At 49.0% G+C, this 20196-nt stretch overlaps 1 protein-coding gene across 2 annotated transcripts in view; it reads right to left on the bottom strand.

The window, feature by feature from the left end:
- The window catches only part of INPP5A (inositol polyphosphate-5-phosphatase A), a 262105-nt gene that overhangs the window by 193128 nt on the left and 48781 nt on the right, over positions 1–20196 (bottom strand). For both annotated transcript variants that reach the window (XM_054174722.1, XM_054174723.1), the window contains exon 2: positions 5184–5225. In XM_054174722.1, coding sequence (XP_054030697.1) covers positions 5184–5225 — 42 coding nt within the window. The remainder of the gene's footprint in view (positions 1–5183; positions 5226–20196) is intronic.

Raw genomic sequence — 20196 nt, 5'->3', positions numbered from 1 at the left:
CCTTGCTCATGTTTACTAATTAAGAAACAGTTCAGTGATGCTATCAAGAGGCAGTGAGATGCAAAATTTATGTGCAATTGCAGAAGAAAAAGAAGAGTCCCCTGGGCCAGTTCCCCAACTGCCACATTTCAAGACAGCAAGGTCCTGAAGCTTTTGAGAAGGAATCAAAAATCTGCACTTTCCTACAGGAGCAGGCAGTTTTTCTGGCATCCCAAAGCTGAAAGCAAGAAAATGTTGAAGAATTCCAGAGCTAGAGCTCACAAACCACAAATTCAGATACTCTGCGCTCTAAATAGATGCTCAGAAGAATCTACACCTTCCAGCAATCACCACCTTAGCCTACCCTTAACCACAGGCAGCAGGCTCAGGGTGGGGGGTGTACATCTCCAATCTCTCCTCTGTGCTGCCATCCCCTGAGCACACATTCTTCACACACTACCTGTGGGGTGGGGATGGAGCACAGGGAGAGGAGCATGAGGTTGGACTTGATGATCTTTGAGGTCTTTTCCAACCTTGTTGATTCTATGATTCTATTCTATGATAGGGAGCTAACATTTCTTTCTGCTTTATAAGGAATTACACTTTCAAGTCAACATTGTGACCCACAGAAGAGAAGGTACGTGGCATTCCTCAGCCACCTGGTGAGTGTCTCTGATGGTACTGTGTTTCAATGAGGTGAGGTACTTTGATCAGTCTAAACATTCAAGGACAGGTGGATGGATTTTTCAGAAGCCCTGTCTTCCTCCTAAGCCATCTTTCTACTAGAGTACTAACAGAAGAACAACTTCAACATCTCTGGAACTACTCTTCTGCAAAAGCTGGCTGACTTTCAACTGACTTTTTTTATCCTCAGGTGCTGAGAATAGAATTAACCAGGTTGGAAAAGACCTCTAAGATCATCGAGTCCAACCTAGCATCCAACACCACCTAATCAACTAAACCATGGCACCAATCACCCCATCCAGTCTCTTCCTAAACACCTCCAGTGATGGTGACTCCACCACCTCCCATATGGCTGGATATGAGCCAGCGATGGGCACTTGCAGCCCAGCAGGCCAATGGCATCCTGGGCTGCATCTAAAGCAGCATGGACAGCAGGTCAAGAGAGATGATTCTGCCACTCTGCTCTAGCGAGACCTTTCTTGGAGTGCTGTGTCCAACTCTGGGGCCCTCAACACAGGAAGACCATGGACCTGATGGAGCAGGACCAGAGGAGGGCCACAGAAATGATCAGAGGGCTGCAACACCTCTGCTTTGAGGTCAAGCTGAGGGAGCTGAGGTTGCTCAGCCTGGAGAAGAGAAGGCTCCGAAGAGACCTAATAGCAGCCTTCCAGTACCTGAAGGGGGCTACAAGGCGGCTGCAGAGGGAATGTTCCCAAAGGCCTGCAGTGATAGGACAAGGGGCAATGGTTTGAAATCAGAGAAGGGCAGATTTAGATTGGGTGTTAGGAACAAGCTCTTTACCATGAGGGTGGTGGAACGCTGGAACAGATTGCCCAGGGAGGTAAGTTGAGGTCCCATCCAGGGGGCTATTAAAGGTCAGGCTTGACAAGGCTCTGAGCAACCTGATCTAGTGGAGGCTGTCCCTGCTAACTTCAGGGAGGTTGGATTAGATGACCTTTGGAAGTCCTTTCCAACCCAAACCACTCTAGGCTTCCATGATCAAGTGAAAAAAGCAGGGCAGTGCAGGAGGAAAAGTTTCACCATGCACTTAGTAATGGGAAACCAGCAAGTTTCTGAAGTCCCCTGGCTATGCTTTTCTCCTAGGAACCTATTGTCAGTGGCATGTCAAGGGTTCCAGCTGTTCCAGCACTCCATGATATGCCTGGGAAAGGCTTCTCCACCCCCTCCTCTGAGGACCACGCCAGGAACCAGTAACTATAAATACCCAGAACTGAGCTCTGCTGAACTCTTCCTCTAAGGAAGAGTGAAACAAAAAGGAAAAGTCACAAATAATAGTAAACTGGCAGAAAATCAGCCAGTATCTGATAGTCAAATGAATTTCAAACTACCAAGTCATGTGTCACCCAAATTCAGGCTCCCCTTCTACAAGATGAATGCAGGGAAACCAGATCACACAATGCACCATCCCTCAGCTGCATCAACTATGTGGTCAACAAACACAATCGAGTAGCACACTACTTTATGGGCTGCTGTCTTGCCAGCTGTCACTAAAACAGCTCTGAAAGTGCATTTAAAGCCTTAAAAACCTCCAGGGATGAGGCTTCCACCACCTCCCTGGGCAACCTGTGCCGGTGTCTCACCACCCTCGTGGGGATGAACTTCTTCCTGACATCCAATCTGAATCACCCCTCCTCTTGCTTGGATCCATTCCCCCCAGTCCTATCACTCCCTGACACCCTCAAAAGTCCCTCCCCAGATTTCTTGTAGCCCACTTCAGATACTGGAAAGCCACAATAAGGTCTCCTCAGAGCCTTCTCTTCTCCAGACCTCAACTCTCTCAGCCTGTCCTCCTAGGAGAGGAGCTGCAGCCCTCTGTTTATAATGGTGGCATTAGATCTTCCATATTTTCCATGTTAATAATGCTGCATCAATGGCAGTAAGTATAAAAATTTTAGTATGTGACATTTGAGTGTTATTTTAGTCCTCCATATGCCACCAGATTCTCAGGAGTGCATGCAGCATGCAAATCAGTGATCATACATCAGTTAAGTGACTTCTATTTATCCATCACAGCAACTAAAATCTCTTAATTTACTGACACCCAAAGCGCTTCTTCATTGCTCCCATCACAGTACATTAGAGGTTGGAAGGGACTTCAGAGATCATCAAGTCCAACCCCCCACCAAAGCAGGATCACTTAGGGTAGTCTGCACAGGAATGCATCCAGGTGGGTTTTGAAAGTCTCCAGAGAAGGAGATTCCACAACCTCTCCAGGCAGCCTGTTCCAGGGCTCTGTCACCCTCACTGTAAAGTTTCTCCTCATGTTGAGGTGAAGTCTTCTATGTTCAAGCTTGAACCTGTGGTTCCTTATCTTATTAGTGTGCACCACTGAAAAGAGCTTGGCCCCCTCCACTTGACACCCACCCCTCAGATATTGATAGACATTGATCAGATCCCCTCTCAAGCCTTCTGTTCTCCAGACTAAACAGCCCCAGGGCTCTGAGTCTCTCTTCACAGGAGAGATGCTCAAGTCCCCTAATCATCCTTGTGGCTCTCCACTGGATTCTCTCCAGCAGGTCCCCGTTTCTCTTCAACTATGGAGCCCAAAACTGGACACAGCATTCCAGGTGTGGTCTCACCAGGGCAGAGTAGAGGGCGAGAAGAACCTCCCCAGCCCTGCTGGCCACACTTTTCCTGAAGCACCCCAGGATCCCATCGGCTCTCTTGGCCACAAGGGCACATTGTTGTCCCACGGAGAGCTCCACTAGGACACCAAGACCTTTCTCTGTGGAGCTGCTTTCCAGCAGGGCAGCCCCTAACCTGTGCCTTCTTTGACATCACCTCAAAAGACACGTTTCCAGTACGGCTTGAAACGCTACAAACAGTTTCAACTTGGAGTGGTGCTTGTGCTTCCCTCTTCGTGGAGATGCTTCTGGCTGCTTACAGCAGGGCTTCGTCCTCCGCAGTTACGCAAGCTGCCCTGACGCAGCGACACATGTAAGTTGAATTCCTCAGAAGAATGGAAAAAGCCTGTGGTCTGTGGTTTCTCTGGGTTTCGAGTTTACCAAGAAGCATTACGAGTCATTTTCCAGTCTGCAGAGTTGTGCACACTCAAAAAACAAACCCAGATCCTACAGCTGTTCGTTCACCGGGCTGCAAGGCAGCCCCGGCTCAGGACCACGCTGTGCTACCTCTCGTCCAAGCAGATGAGGGTCTTCCCTAAGAGCTTCTGACAAAGTTCCTAGGAGGTTTGTGAGCAGGGTGTAAAGTCACACTGCTGCATGCTGAAGGGAGAGGGGTTCAAGGCCATGAATGCCACTGCCCTCAAACCTGCTGGGGACCAGCCACGAGCAGAACTTGCAGCCTTTGCTTTTCTTCTTCTTTTAAATACAGCTTTCTTGGATCACAGACAGGGAAGGAAGAGGCACAGAGAGGGAAGGTGACTGTGGCAAAACTACTGAGGGATGGGTTCAGCTCTACTGTAGCTGCACTTTCACTCATCCTGACCCCACACCTGAGCAGCCACACAGGAGTGATGATGAATTAAGTTCTCCCTGTTTTACAGTCTCACAGTATCACTAAGGTTGGAAGAGACCTCGAGGATCATCGAGTCCAACCTGTCACCACAGACCTCATGACTAGACCATGGCACCAAGTGCCACATCCAATCCCCTCATGAACACCTCCAGGGATGGGGGGATGGGGACTCCACCACCTCCCTGGGCAGCACATTCCAATGACGAATGACTCTCTCGGTGAAGAACTTTCTCCTCACCTCGAGCCTAAACCTCCCCTGGCACAGCTTGAGACTGTTTTGAGCTTTGTGGACACAATATTCACCAGGACAACGCCAGATCACACCCAGTTACATCTCAGTGGTTCCCTGCACTAAGATACCAGCAGCAGCTCGAGTCTTTCGACCTCCTCTTCCTGTTTTCCACAAACTGCTCAGAAGGATTTCTGCAGGGTTCATCTTACTTCAGGAAACAAGTGAACATATAAGGAGGCTCCTTGATAAAAATGCATAAGCTAGCAATGCATTTCCTAGCTATATTTCATTCATAGGAAGAACCTTTCATGAAGATGTGGTGTGGGTTTCAGTCATAGAATAGCTCAGACTGGAAGGAAGCTTAGAGATCTTCTACTCCAACCTCCCCAGCATGGGCAGGGACCACTCTTTTCTAAGGGATCTGGTAACACCTGTGTCCAAAATGAATTAAAGAATGCCCTCTGAATTCATGGTTACTTCAATTATTTGGAAAGCCCACACATTTGGCTCCCAAGGTAAGTCATAGGTGGTCTTTAGACAAACATGGAGAAGTCAACTACAGTAAATGCCCCAGCTTCAAATTTGGTTTTGATCACAGAGTCATGGAATTACAGAATGGCTTAGGTTGGAACTGCTACTTGGCAATCCAGGAGGAGACATACCTTTTAGGGATGGTTTTGACCATAGAGGTTGCTTTTGACTATACAGACTATAACTTCACAGAGCAAAAGAACTTATTAATTAAGCAAATGTGCTTAGAGCTCCAGGAGAAACCAAACTTTTCCTTTACCTGATAAAATTCCCGAAGCCAATTCTTCTGTAAATTTTCTGGCTGAAAAACAGAAAAGACAAAAATCAGTTAAGAAGAAGAATAATGTATTTTTACAACAATATCCCCATATCCCCCCTACTCACTGCTTTCCTCAGTGGAGTCAAGGGGGGCTTTCCCCCCAACCCCCAAAATTAAAGGAAATGTAAAAGCAGAAGGATGTTCCTCCACAAACACCCCCATGGACAGACCTCTCCTTTTTGCATCTGCTGTGAAAATCCTCTCAGATTTTCACTAGGAAGGCTCAGAGAATCATAGAACCAACAAGGTTGGAAGAGACCTCAACGATCATCAAGTCCAACCTGCCACCCAGCACCTCATGACGACTAAACCATGGCACCAAGTGCCACATCCAGTCCCCTCTTGAACACCTCCAGGGACAGTGACTCCACCACCTCCCTGGGCAGCACATTCCAATGGCCAACAACTCTCTCTGGGAAGAACTTTCTCCTCACCTCCAGCCTAAACCTCCCCTGGCACAGCTTGAGCCTTTGTCCTCTTGTTCTGGTGCTGGTTGCCTGGGAGAAGAGACCAACCCCTTCCTGGCTACAGCCTCCCTTCAGGTAGTTGTAGAGAGCAAGAAGGTCTCCCCTGAGCCTCCTCTTCTCCAGGCTAAGCAACCCCAGCTCCCTCAGCCTCTTCTCATAGGGCTTGTGCTCGAGTCCCTCCTGAAGCATGGGAACTGGCTTTGGAGTGGTCATCAGGTCAGCTGAGCCTTCTCTCTCAACCCACCACAGAGTGATCTGTGCATGATGGAAACCAAAAGGCCACATTCAAACCAGCAAGAAAACAAGATCTTGGGGATTGTGAGGGCTCTAATTAAAACTGTCTGGCAGGTTGTTTCCAAAGCATGAAGCGTGGCCTTGCTCAGTAGGTAACAGGCCCAAAGCTCTCCCTTGGAAAACAAGCCCCGCACACTCTTCACGTGACGTCCTGGGGACCGCTGAAGTTTCAAGAGGAATCCAAAATTAGCAGAAATAACACAGGTGGGCGCAGAGGAAAGCTCTGTGGCCTGCAGGTTAACTCCTTGTGGGACCCCACAAGCACAGGAAGGTTTGAAGTGCTGACTTCAGAAACGCAAACCGGTGCAGGAGAAGCAGCAGCTGAGGACGCCAGTCAAGCCCCTTGGCAGGCAATTTTGAGAGACTGTGCTAATGAAGTGGCTGGGGCTGCCAACAAGGACTCCTCTGGACAGGGACTGGGATTTTGGTGAGCTCCTGCTCACAGTCACCCTGCTGGCTGTGCAGGACCTGACCACCCTGCCCCTCTTGGCCACAGGAGGAGCCTGCCACACTCCTGACTGTCGTGCCCTCCTCTGATGCTATGACCACATCTTTTCTTTCTGTTGTCACCACGCTGTGGTAAAGTTCTGCACTCTAGCCCTCTGCCTCAAACTCCTGCCCAGCCACATCCATATGAAAGAAATCATCTGAGATCTTGAAGGACTGGAGATAACAATCAAGTAGAAAGATAATTTATCTTCCTCTTATTTTTCTGTCTAAAAATAGGTACATCATATTTCATGTCTTCCAGAGGCTTTGGTCTCCTTCCCATCTTTCTCTCCACACTCTGTTCTTCATTAAATTACCTCATTCTTTTGCTAAAGTAACTGAAATTAATCTTTTCCTTGTCCTCTTCAATGCTAACTACTTTCATACCCATTCACTGATGAACCAAGTGCTCTCCATTCATTAATCTGAACGCCACTTTCTCAGCCTGCTTGGAGGGACTGCAAGCAATCCTGGGTTGCACTCCCTGCAGTCCTGCACCACTTTTTAGGGTGTTTGGTAGTGATAGGACTAGAGGAGGGGAGATCTAGATTAGATGTTAGGAAGAAGTTTTCCACCATAAGGGCGGTGAGACACTGGAACAGGTTGCCCAGGGAGATGGTAGAAGCCTCATCCCTGGAGGTTAAGGCCAGGCTGGATGTGGCTCTGAACAACCTGATGCAGTGAACAAGAGGACCCAGTTGATTAGATGGTGCTGGATGATAGGTTGGACGCAGTGATCTCGAAGGTCTCTTCCAACCTGGTCTGGTCTATTCTAGTCTACTCTCTTTCCTGAGCATCATGGCCTTGTCTCTCACTCCATCCCCTTGCCCTCCTGGCTCAAGGCCCCAGGTGTTGGGACACACAAACCCATAAGCCCATTTAGCATGGCTTCATCAGTTGTTCTGTTCTGCTTTAAACACTGTCTGCAAGCTGAGTAGACATGCACAGGCTGTCTCCTCAAACACCAACAGCTTGGGAAGCTCATCACTCCCCGGGTGTGCTGCTGTAGTTGAGCTCAGTAAACACCCCAGGGCCTTGGGGAGCACAGTTCTGGTTTCATCCTGCCATGCCATCCAACAGAACACAGTGAAACTCAGAGCCACAACTAGCAACCTTGTCCCCAGAACAAGCACAGCTTCTCCCTGGACTGCAGCACCACGTGGCATCCACATTCAAATAACAGGGCACAGAGACTGTGTGCCACTGCTCCCTTCAATCCAACGCTGTTTTGACCTTTCCCTGGAATTCCCAATCCCACCAAACCCATCTCTTCTCATGCTGAGTTTCCATCTGAAGTCTATTTCTGTCACACTGGTGACTCTACTGGTCAGACATACAAAAAGAAGTCGAGCCTGCACACACAGAGATGCCACAGGAGCTGGTAACACCCTGAAAACAAGCAGCTTTTCAAGAGAACATACAAACAGTCCCTCTTTTCCACAGCATTTCCATTTCCTACACAATGTACACCCAACAGCCAAAGGAAAGCTTCAAGCCTGTTGCAAAAAAAATATATCCAGGCAGGGAAGAAGTCTTTTCAAAACAGTAAAACAGAAAAAGAAATCTATTTAGACTGGGTGAGAAACCTTTCATTCAGAGGGGGCAGGGAGGAGGAGGAAAGGGAAAGAGAACTAAAGCGAAGTCAAATTAACAGCCTGGAAAATGTCTTTTTAGTTTCATTCAGAGGGAAATGGAAGAAAGCAGATGAATTATAGAAAGCAGGTTCTATTTTGTGACATTTATTTTTAGCAAAGAATAGGCTCATTTTTGAAGCTATCAGGGATGGGGGGGGGGGGAAGGGGAGAATATGTAATAATTCTTGACTCCCTTTGTGAAAATTCACTGAGCTCCAAAATGTGCACAGAGGGGAACTGGCTGGTTGGGCTTTGCACACAGATTTGAACACGAAGTACAAGCAGCAGCCACGATTTCTAAGTGCTTGACTTAAACAGCCCTTACAAGCCCCATGTGGGGTCAGAAGTCCCCTGGCACCAGGAGCTCCGGAGGTTCCCTGGCGCTGCACAGTAACACAGGAGCCCTATTCTGGTCACGGGTTCCAAGGATGCTGTCCCAGGTGGTACCCAGCCCCTCTCTGATCTCTCCTTTCAACCTACACTCCCTTCAGAGAAAAATAGGAAATAGAAGTTCTTTTCCCCCTCTCTTGCTGTACTTGCTTTTCTGTTGATTTAATGAAACCAAAACCTTTTAACAAGCTCTTTTTGACCAGAGTTACCAGGCTTACTCAAGAACTGGTTCCAGGTCCGTCACCATGACCATTTCAGCTGTTTCACTGGAATTGTTCAGTTTAAAGTTTCAGAACAAGATTTTTGGACCCCCCCTATAGTATTTTTAAATGTTTACTGGCAACTTCTTGACTAGAAGAGAATAGAATAGACCAGACCAGGTTGGAAGAGACCTTCAAGTTCATCACATCTAACCCATCATCCAACACCACCTAATCAACTAAACCATGGCACCAAGCACCCCAAAGTCTCTTCCTGAACACCTCCAATGATGGCAACTCCACCACCTCCCTGGGCAGCACATTCCAATGGCCAATCACTCTCTCTATGAAGAATTTCTTCCTAACATCCAGCCTGAACCTCCCCTCGTGCAGCTTGAGACTGTGTCCTCTTGTTCTGGTGCTGGGTCCCTGGGAGAATAGACCAGCCCCTGCCTGGCTACAACCTCCCTTCAGGTAGTTGTAGAGAGCAAGGTGGTCTGCCCTGAGCCTCCTCCAGGCTAAGCAACCCCAGCTCCCTCAGCCTCTCCTCATAGGGCTGTGCTCCAAACCCCTCCCCAGCTTTGTTGCCCTTCTCTGGACACCAAGTTCCAAAGAACAGATGCATGGAAGAGGTAATTAGAGCAATTTAAGTGGTTGAGAAAAGAGAGGGTTTGGATACACAACTCTTTCATTGTAGCCTTTGAGGCACATTTACTCCTGGGCTGAGCAAAGCAGTGGCTCATTGGACAATGAATCAAGAGAACTGAAGAAACAAGAGCAGAAGATAGTGCTTGGGGTAAACACCATGTGAGGGGCCAGCATCCATGGGATACTGGATTGCCTGGTCAGAGACAGGCACAACACTGAAGGTTGCACACCAAGAAGCAAAAATGGTCTGTGCCTGCAGAAGGAGGGCTGGAACCTCCACAGCCAAAGCCCTCTTCCAGACACAGGAGAGAGTGGCAGAACTCAAGGACAGACTAGTAACTAGCCACCACACAGCTTTCATAATTGATGGCACTCTATTTTAGTGAGAGGTAAGCTGCTTGGTAACCTGCAAAGCACCACCATGCACAGAGGCATCCTCTTTCCTCAGCCTGTGCCACCTATATCAAATATTGTCTGAGGTGGGGGTTGGGGTACAACCCCACACACCTGCACATGGGAATGAACACCCAGTGGAGCAGCACCACGGAACCACAGACTGCTTTGGGTGGGAAGGGACCTTTAAAGTTCATCCAGCCCAAACCCCTGCATTCAGCAGGGACATCTGCAACTAGAGCAAGTGGCTCACAGCCCCAAACAACCTGACCTGCAATGGTTCCAGGGATGGGGCATCTACCACCTCTGTGGGTAACATGGGCCAGGCTCTCACCACTCTCAATATCAAACATTTCTTCCTTCTCTCCAGCCTGAATCTCCCTCTGAGTTCAAACCATCATCCCTTCCCTGTCTCAACAGGCTCTGCTCAAAAGTCTGTCCCCGGCTTTTCTGATCAGACCCTTAAAGCACTGAAAGGACATCAGAAGGTCTTTTTCTACCCTCCAGCCTGAACGACGCAAACTCCCTCAGCCTGGCCTCGCAGCGGAGGGCTTCTAGCCCTCCCATCACTGCTGTGGTCCCACTCCAACAGGTCCATGTCTCTCCTGTGCTGAGAACTCCAGAGCTGGACCCAGAACTGCAGGAGGTCTTGGCAGAGGGGTAGAATCCCCTCCCTGGACCTGCTGGCCAGTGCTGAGAGGAGGAGAGGGGTGTGTGTGTAGGCAAGCATGCACACGTCTATACCCGTGTGCCTTTCACATACACATCTATAATCCAAACACAGTGAAAATGTCTGTCCCAAACCCACTGCTTTTTTAGTTCAGTGTCAAGAGAACAGAGGCCTTCTCTCAATACTGTAATTGAAAGCTGATCTCCATTAAACTCCCCCACTGTAATAGAAGATACACATTCTTTCAGAACTCTTTTTAGTCAAGTAAAGTACCAGGTAGTTTTCTGATGGATTACATTACACTGGGGTGGAGCAACAAGAGCTTCTGCCTTCAGGACGTTATCTGAGGGTGCTGGAGCCCTGGCTGCCCAGAAAGGCTGTGGAGTCTCCTCTTCTGAACAGATTCCAGACCCACCTGGGCATTGTGATCCTGGGCAAGCTGCCATGGGTGCCCCTGCTGTAGCAGGAGGGGTGGACTGGATCATTCCTAGAGGTCCTTTCCAGTCTAACCATGCTGGGATTGAGATTCTGTGCTATCTGATAGCAACAAGACCAGGTTTGCAGAGGTCTAACAGACATCCAGGTATGTCCTTCAAAGAAATGAAGTTAAACCACTTCAAAAGAAGAGGTTTTCTGAAGGTCTGTAACATATGGGCAGCATTCACCCTCTGCTGTCGCTGTGAACACCCCCAGCAGTGCCACAGGCTGTCTGAGCGCAGGCTGCAGCAGAGGAGGGAACCCAGCCCTCCAGGGCTGATCTCTGTCTGCATCCCATGGGTTAGAAAAACCCAGCCAGACAAGCACAGGATGATAACCACCAATGACCTGCACAACTGCAAAGCCTGGAATCAAACCAGCCATGAATCTGAACTACCTTGACCCCAGCAAACCCCCAAGATGCTTTGAATTTAACTTCTGTTAGCAACATCTCATGGAAAGATTAAAGGCTGCTGGATATTTGGATAACCAGCACGTTAAGAGTATTACAACAGGAGCTAATCCAACCCCCAGCATTTACACCACCACACACCCCCTAATTGTTAGCAAATAGCAGGGATTAGCCAGATTAATAACTCAGGATTTCAATTGCTTTGCATCCTGATTTTGGAATGGCATGGGGAAAACAGACATTATGCTGAGAGAGAGTGTAAATAAAACCCATCTGTTCTTGCACACAGATTAAATAGAGCTCTGGCAATAGGCACAATTGTGACCACCACCATGGTCTGTCTCCTGCACTTGTGGGGTTTCTTTATTTTGCCTGTTGAAAATTAGACCCTTTAGAACTCCCTGCAGGTTGACTATGGGGATAATGACTTGTTATCTGCAACAGCTGAGGGTTTCAGTGTATGTGGTATGAAAATATTTGTATCAGAAGTGGAACCTGCAATGTACTCAAGTGCCCCTCTTCCCAGATCCCACAAGAAAAACTGCTGAGCCAACAAACAAAAATGACAACCCACCCCCAACACACCCAGCTCCACAGATACCAGGAGGCATTTGGTAGTCCCTGGGTTTTGAGGATCTTCCCTGGTGAGCTTCCTGTGTGCTGCAGGTGCTTCGCAGTGCAACTTGGAGGGAAGCAGTATTGTCCTGACTCGCATTTCCCTGCCACGGTGGGAGGTGGGGATGGACCCGCTACAGGAAGCAGCATGGTCATGTAGTGAGCAACTGTTGGGTCACCACTGTGTGAACACCAGATCTGCCCACTGCAAGCAACCTCTGTTAACCTCTGAGCTGTTCAGCAAGCAGAGATTTTCCTGTTAAGAACAGCAACTCAGGGAACTGTCACATGAACTTACACCTCAAGGGAGGTGATTCTCCCCCTCTGCTCCACGCTGGTGAGACCCCACCTGGAGTACTGCATCTAGTTCTGGAGCCCCTATTACAGGAAGGATCTGGAAGTGCTGGAAGGTGTCCAGAGAAGGGCCACAAGGATGGTCAGAGGGCTGGAGCTGCTCTGCTATGGAAACAGACTGAGAGAGTTGGGGCTGTTCAGTCTGGAGAAGAGAAGGCTCCAAGATGACCTTATTGTGGCCTTCCAGTATCTGAAGGGGGCCTACAAGAAAGCTGGGGAGGGACTTTTTAAGGTGTCAAGTAATGATAGGACTAGAGGGAATGGAGCAAAACTAGAAGTGGGTAGATTCAGATTGGCTGTTAGGAAGAAGTTCATCCCCATGAGGGTGGTGAGACACTGGCACAGGTTGCCCAGGGAGGTGCTGGAAGCCTCATCCCTGGAGGTTTTTGCAGCCAGGCTGGAGGTGGCTGTGAGCAACCTGCTGTAGTGTGAGGTGTCCCTGCCCATGGCAGGAGGGTTGGAACTGGATGATCCTTGAGGTCCCTTCCAACCCTGACAATTCCATGATTCTATGAACTAGACAGAAGCAGGGGGATACTAAAATGCAGTTCAGCACACTAATAGAGTAGGTCACTAGATGCTTCTTCAAGTGTTAGATAGCAGAGGAGACCATGTGAAAGTTGTTTACATCCTATTTCAGACAAGGCACCAAAAGACATACTTCTAAATTAATTTTAATCTGATCTAGAGAGCAAGTTTTCAGTGGTTTGGGGTTATTTTTCCTCTTCTTCCTGCTGTTCATGTTTCTGACAGTGCTGGGTTAGCAGCTGGTCTTGATGATTTTGAAGGTCTCTACCAACCAAAATGATTCTGCGACTCAGTGACCACCCACTAAGACCAGGTTGCTCAAATTCCCACCTAGCTTGGCTTGTTAGTCTCTACTGGATGGATTAAAATCCTACACAAAGCTTTCTGAACTCCTGCTCTGCAATTAGATCATCTGTCTCCTCCAACCAAGGGAGCTCCTCTCCCAGCCCAGACAGGGCACACCCCCAGGTGCCCTGCCTGAGAACGTATGGTGGCAACCAGGCCTCCTCACTCCTTGGCACAGTTGCACAGGACACCTCAATGGCCTTCTTGGAGTGAGGGGAACAAAACTGAGGGCTGAGCTCCCTGGTGCAATGTTCTGAGAACCACCAGCTTGGTCTCTCCGGTGCAGCTCAGCCCACACATGGCTGATAGCTGACTGTCTGCTAAAACGAAGTAAACCTCTACTTTGTTTACTTTCCTCTCTGTTGATCTCCTTTCCTGTGAGCAGGTCTAAATCAAGACACAATACATGGTGGGAATACAAAAGAGAAACTGAAGCAGTCAGGGCTTCCTGTGGAGTAATGCAGAAAACATACTGTGTGCAGCCTCAGCGAGGAGCAACGCTGTGGGAACGCTGCTGAAGCAGCCCTTGACAGCCCGAGAGAGATCAGTGGGCTGAGGCTCAGAGCTGTGCACACACCTCCAGCACAAGAACCAAGAGCCTGGGCCTCCCATCATCACAGACTGAGAGAAACACTAAGCACATAGTGCTGGTTTTAAAGGCTTTGTGTTTTCAAGTAATTGAGAGTGCCTGCAAACCACCCTGTACACCATGAGACCTCTTCAAACCACGGAAACCACGTGTGCCTAGCCTAGGAGAGACACCAAGAGACAGCCCTTCCCAGCCAGCAGCCCAGCAGCATTCTCTGAAACATCACAAACAGCCCAGAACAGGGACAGCAGCAGGTAACCTGTTACAGGGGGAGAGACACCAGCCACATCTTAGGGAAACACCAGGATGGACACCACTGAACCCAAACTGTTGAAGTCAAGTACCTAGTTCTTTGAAGGAGCTGGATGTAAAGACATCTACATTACAGTTGATACCTGTAACTAAATTTTAAAGGCATAGCCTAGAACCACCACAAAGTTCTTCCCAGAAAGAGAGATTGCCCATTGGAATGGGCTGCCCAGGGTGCTGCTGAGGTCAGTGTCCCTGGAGGTGTTGAAGAAAAGCCTGGATGAGGCACTTAGTGCCATGGTCTAGTTGATTAGTTAGGGTTGGGTGATTGGTGATCTTGGAGGTCTCCTCCAACCTGGTTGATTGTGTGATTCTGTGGACACCTCACAAGCAGCAGCTGGAACAGATTCTGGTTCTTCAGCAGCTTCAGCTGACAAGGCTGATGCAGTAATGGTGCTTTAAAAGGCAAAAGAAACACTGCTAACAGCAGACTTCATCAATTGCATTGTGCACCACTCAGAGCAACTGTGCCCTTCACAGATAGTTTTGATAAGCTTCTGACTGGCCAAGACACTGGGCTGACCTTAGAAGTAGGAAGGCACAGCACAACAGCAGGACAGGCAGGGAGTTGGCCCCTAACAAAGGCTCCCTGGAGACTCTCTGTCCTGCACACAAATGAGCATCCTCGCTCCTAGCAGAGCACAGGGATGCAGCCTCCAGAGCAGCAAGTGGGAGAGAGAGCTCAAAGGGATGCTGAGCCTCTTTCAGAGGATGCATCAGAGGACCAGTGAGCCTTCAGATTGCAGGGGGCATTAACAGCAACAGGGGGAACAACATCAACATGCTGTACATAAAACAGGACTATGAATTTTCCCTCCTGCCCTGCAGAGCAGCTCTGTCTCAGGTTCTCAATGGGGAAAAGGACCTGGGGGGCCTAGTGGATGGAAGGTTAACCATGAGCCAGCAATGTGCTCTTGGGGTCAAGAAGGGCAGTGGTTAGTAGGTCAAGAGAGGTTCTCCTCCTCCTCTACTCTGCCCTGGTGAGGCCACATCTGGAATACTGGGTCCAGTTCTGGGCCCCTCAATTTAAGGACCTCAGAGAACAGCTTGAAAGAGTCCAGGGCAGAGCCACAAAAATGACTAAGGGAGTGGAACATGTTCCTTGTGAGGAAAGACTGAGGGAGCTGGGGCTCTTTGGCTTGGAGAGGAGGTGGCTGAGGGGTGACCTCCTTGATGTTTATAAAGATGTAAAGGGTGAGTGCCAAGAGGATGGAGCCAGTCTCTGCTCAGTGATGCCCAATGACAGGACAAGGGGCAGTGGGTGGAAGCTGAGGCAGAGGAAGTTCCATGAAAACAGGAGGAAAATTCTCCCTGTGAGGGTGACAGAGCACTGGAACAGGCTACCCAGGGGGGTTGTGGAATCTCAGTCTCTGGAGATATTCAAAACCTGCCTGGATGTGTTCCTATGTGATCTGCTCTAGGTGATCCTGCTCTGGCAATAGGGGTCAGACTCAGTCTTTTGAGGTCCTTTCCAACCCTTAACATTCTTTGATTCTGTGATATGCAGGAGACTCTCCTGAACGACTTGAGCACAGAAAGTGCAGCCAAGAATACTACTCAAAGAGAAAAGGAAAGGAGTAAAAACCAAACCCAACCAAACCATGAAAACCATTCATTACCAATGGAGAAATGAAGTTGGCATGGCAAACTTGAAACTGGTCACCTAATTGAGTATGAACAATGCTCACACTTCCTAAAGGATGATTCAAGACCTGTGTCTGGAAGCGATCTCTTGCTCATACAAACAACGAAATCAGGAAGAAGTTCATGAGTCACCTACAGCACAAGTTTGAAACTCCCAGGTACACAGAAGCAGCCTGCACTCCGTTGCAGCAATACACATCCAGAGCAAACACCAAGAGCTGCACGCAGCAGCAGGTCAGCATGACACCAGAAGAGCCCTTCTGCAGGAGCTGCTCCTCCCTCAGCTTGTGGCTAACCAGCTTGGAAAAATAAACACATCAATCAGGAGAAGACAGGGTTTGTGTGTGTTATTACCAAGCAAGACTCCAGCTCAGAAAATCTTTTCAGATATGTTTAGGCACATCTCTCCTGAAAATGGAGCTGCAGAGCAGGCCTGAGCTGAAGCACGGATTGGAAAGCGTTGCAGGGAGGCAGAATCGTACCATGAATCATTCCGGTTGGAAAAGACCTCTGAGATCATTGTCTTGTTTACCCAGCACTGCCAGGTCACCACCAATCCATGGCCCTCAGCACCACACCTACATGACTCTGAAAGCCCTCAAGGGATGGGGACTGCCCTGGGCAGCCTGGGCCAGGCCTTGACAGCCTTTTTGAGAAAGAAATAGGATGATGGATTCTCTCACACCAGGACTGTCTCAGTCTCTCAGTGACTATCCTGAAGATAGGTTATTTTTACAGCCATTAGTGAGAGAGGGGAAAACAGATCACATTCAGCAGGGAACACATCTGCTGCTCTGGGAGCTTGTCCTGCCTGCCACTGCTGTTCTGCACAGACAAAGCCAACCATCCCCTCGGCGGCAGAGGGATCCCACAGCACGTCCCCCGCACTACATGGCACAAAGCCACATCAGGACAGCTACATGTGTGGCACAAGCTAGAGCTGATAGCCTCAGCACTTGCCCTACACACCAGTAAGTGCCTGTGAAAACAGGCAGAAGACTTATCTTGTCAGTTCTGGACAAGTGTGCTCCAAAACATGGGTTTGGAATGGTCCTGTTCCCCCTTCCAGGAGAAGGCTTAATTCTACAGCAAGCATGCTGAAGAGTAATAAAGAGGAAGAAAAACCCACTCAATGCTGGGGTAAGTTGTCCAGGTTTTTCATTTAGCCTTTTTCGTCACCAAGTTCAAAGTCAACTCCCCTGTGGGTGAGTTTCCACAGGAAATCCTGCCCTTCATTCCCTCTTATCCCGACAGAGAACAGCTTCCTTCTGCTTGCAAGGCAGCTGGACTGCAGTCCTGCACCCCAGCAAACGCTGCTCACACTAAATATAGATTGTCAGGGAAGGAAGCGTCAGGCCGGCAAAGCAGGGAGCACAGGCATGGACACATGCCCTGTGAACACACAGAAACTGCAGACTAAGGAGCAGCAGCAGAGATAAGAACTTTCCTCCTGAGTTTGAGAAAAAGCTTAAAATAAATGCTAATACCATCCAAAGCAACAAAAGCAGGCACAGGTCAGAAACGAATCCTGTCAGCATCCCAGCCTCAAATGGTGGCTGCTCCTCTTCGGGTACAGGACATGAGATTGCTGCAATTTATTCTCCAAGCACACAAAAATCACAGAATATATCCAGTTGGAAGAGACCTCAAAGTTCAGCACCCTTTGCCCCAGCACTGAAGGGTCAACACTAAACCATCTCCCTAAGCACCAGGTCCACAGGCTGCTTAAACACCTCCAGGGTCAGTGATTCCACCAGTGCCCTGGGCAGATCATTCCAATGTTTGAGAAACCCCTCTGTGAAGAAACATTTCCTAACATCCAGCCTGAACCTCTCCTGGTGCAGAAGGTTTAGTCTTCCTTTTGGCAGTCCCATGCATATAGAACCAGGGTCCCCTTTCTCAGCCGACCACCTCACCCCCCAGCTTGATGGTTCTCAGCCAAGCACACTAACACTTTGCTTGTGAAAGTGAACCCTGGTTTGTCACAAGCCCTACACAACCTAAGCAGCTTGTGTGACCCACTCCACAGGTGAGCATGACCACCAGTGGTGCCATCTAACCTCAGCTCTGTCTTCAGTCACACTGTCTCTCAGCACAAAGGACACACCACCAGAAGTGCAGGCTAAACTGGATGCTGCTGGGTTATGCCCATTCCAGTGCCTGGCTGCCCCAGAGTTCACTGACACAGCAGCTCCTGCACCAGGCCTGCAGCTCCCTGTGGGTACTACTGTCCTGCTTCTGATCTCATCACCACCACCTTCCCCAGACTGCCCTTTCTCCAGCTGCAAACAGACTCTTGTATAAGCTTCCTCAAACGCATTCCCACACAGCCACGTCCCAAGTTCCTGCATCTGCACACCCAGAGCCCCCTCCACATGAGAAACAAAGCCAAAAATGCTTTTCCTTGCGTAAAATAAGCACCTGCTTGGACTCAAGTTGAGAATCCAGTCCAGAAGTCTTTACTTTCACCCACAGAAGCCTAATAAAAGTTTGCAGAGGTTGCAAGATGAAGCTTAATTGGTTCCCTGGTCCTACCCTATCTGGTCAAAAAGAGACACTTGAAAGTTCATTGTCACCTTGAGACACCACTAGCAGCAACAAGCTGCACTCCTACAGCAGCCTCACCACAGCTGCTTCCACCCAAAGCTGTCAGCTCTGATGCTGTTTCGTTCTAAACACCACACTCTCCTCTTTCTGCCCTTATAGACAGTTGTTTAATTTTCCCACTTCAAAATAAAGTGTTGAGCCATAGTCATCCAATTCCCACTTGCCTCCCAAGCACACTCTTCAAAACCTGCCACATCCAACTGGAGTTTAGCAGGACAGGGAACATTTCACATACATTTCACTACGCTAAGAGTCTTCTGACCACCACTGGAGGGACGCATCAAAGCTGTCATTACTCTCTCAGCACCACCTGTATGAAGGTTTCATTTTAACAGGTTAGTCATCAGTGTTTCAAAGAAAACCATGGAGCCAACTGTGTATTTGCAGATGTGGGCAGATAAATCAATGAATTTAGTTATTTTCAAACAAGTATGGCCAGTGGGTAGCAGTGTAAAGTGGTATTTAGCATCTACAGTGCCTGCAAAGAAACCTGCTGGCTGTGAAGGGGCTACCAAAACCAAACTGGTTCCTCAAAGAGAAAACCCAAAGCAGATCTCCTGCTCTTCCCAGAGCTTTCCATCCCAACTTAGAATCATGGAATTGTTAGGGTTAGAAGGGACCTCAAGGATCAGCTAGTTGCAACACTCCTGCCATGGGCAGGGACACCTCACACTACAGCAGGTTGTTTACAGCCACATCCAGCCTGGCTGCAAACACCTCCAGGGATGAGGCTTCCACCACCTCCCTGGGCAACCTGTTCCAGTGTCTCACCAGCCTCATGGGGATGAACTTCTTCCTCACATCCAATCTGAATCTACCCATTTCTAGTTTTGTTCCATCCCCCCCAGTCCTATCACCCCCTGACACCCTCAAAAGTCCCTCCCCAGCTTTCATGTAGCCCCCTTCAGATACTGGAAGGCCACAAGGTGGTCTCCTCAGAGCCTTCTCTTCTCCAGACTGAGTAGTCCCAGCTTCCTGCACAATTCTGTCTGCAACTGGCCAAACCCAATGGCAGTCACTAATACAAGCAATAATATTATTTTTCTAAGTTTCACTCAACTCTGCAAACCAGAAACGGAGCTGAAGCCTTCCTGTTTATGCACTTCTGCAGAGTTAGGGCCCAAATGGCCTTCCTGCAGAGTTTAACTAAGTAACAGGGAAAGTTCCCACCAGCCAGCAGCAAACAGTGCAGGAGTTAAAGCACGTTTTCACCAGCTAATGGGCTCCCTTTGCAGCAGCAGTTTACCCAGGGGAGCTAAGGTTAAGGCTGTGCAGCCCACGCAGCATCATGCTGGTAAACAGCTTCCAGCACTTCCCAGGCACCAGGTAGGATCTGTGGTGTTAGCTCCCACGCCTGCACTGGTGGTCTCAGCACTCATTTCTTGCTTTGTGTTGGTGATTTATGTCCAAAGGCTAGGTGAGTACCTTGGTTGTTACTCCTGTGAAAAATGTAATTTCACACCAGTGGATACAGAAAGAAACTGGCAAGCATGATGGAAGTGCTCTTTAAAGTCTAACAACCAGCAAGCCACTAACAAGCCCTCAAATCTCCCAGTTCTCAGCGTGCTGCAGCAGTTCCACCAGCACTGGCTTCAACCAATTGGGCTGGGCTTGACAGCTCCCCCTCAGCGATGCCTCAAGGAGGTGGCCCCTTCTACTGCATGCCAAGGACAGAAACACCCCCAGCTACAGCCCTGGGGTTGAAAAACCCGACTGATTTCCCCAGCATGAGCAGGGATGTGAGAAGCTGCACAGCTGGAACGAGCTCTGCAGGGCTCAGGGGTATTACTGCTGCAAAATGGGTTTTCAAAGTGCCTTCCTCCCCAGCCCCCCATGCTTTCATTCACCACATTTTATCAAAACACCTTTTTGACATATGCTTAAGGAG

Source organism: Dryobates pubescens, chromosome 30, assembly GCF_014839835.1.
Source record: "Dryobates pubescens isolate bDryPub1 chromosome 30, bDryPub1.pri, whole genome shotgun sequence".
In the NCBI taxonomy this organism is placed as follows: Eukaryota; Metazoa; Chordata; class Aves; order Piciformes; family Picidae; genus Dryobates; species Dryobates pubescens.
This window is presented reverse-complemented; position numbering and strand designations above follow the sequence as displayed.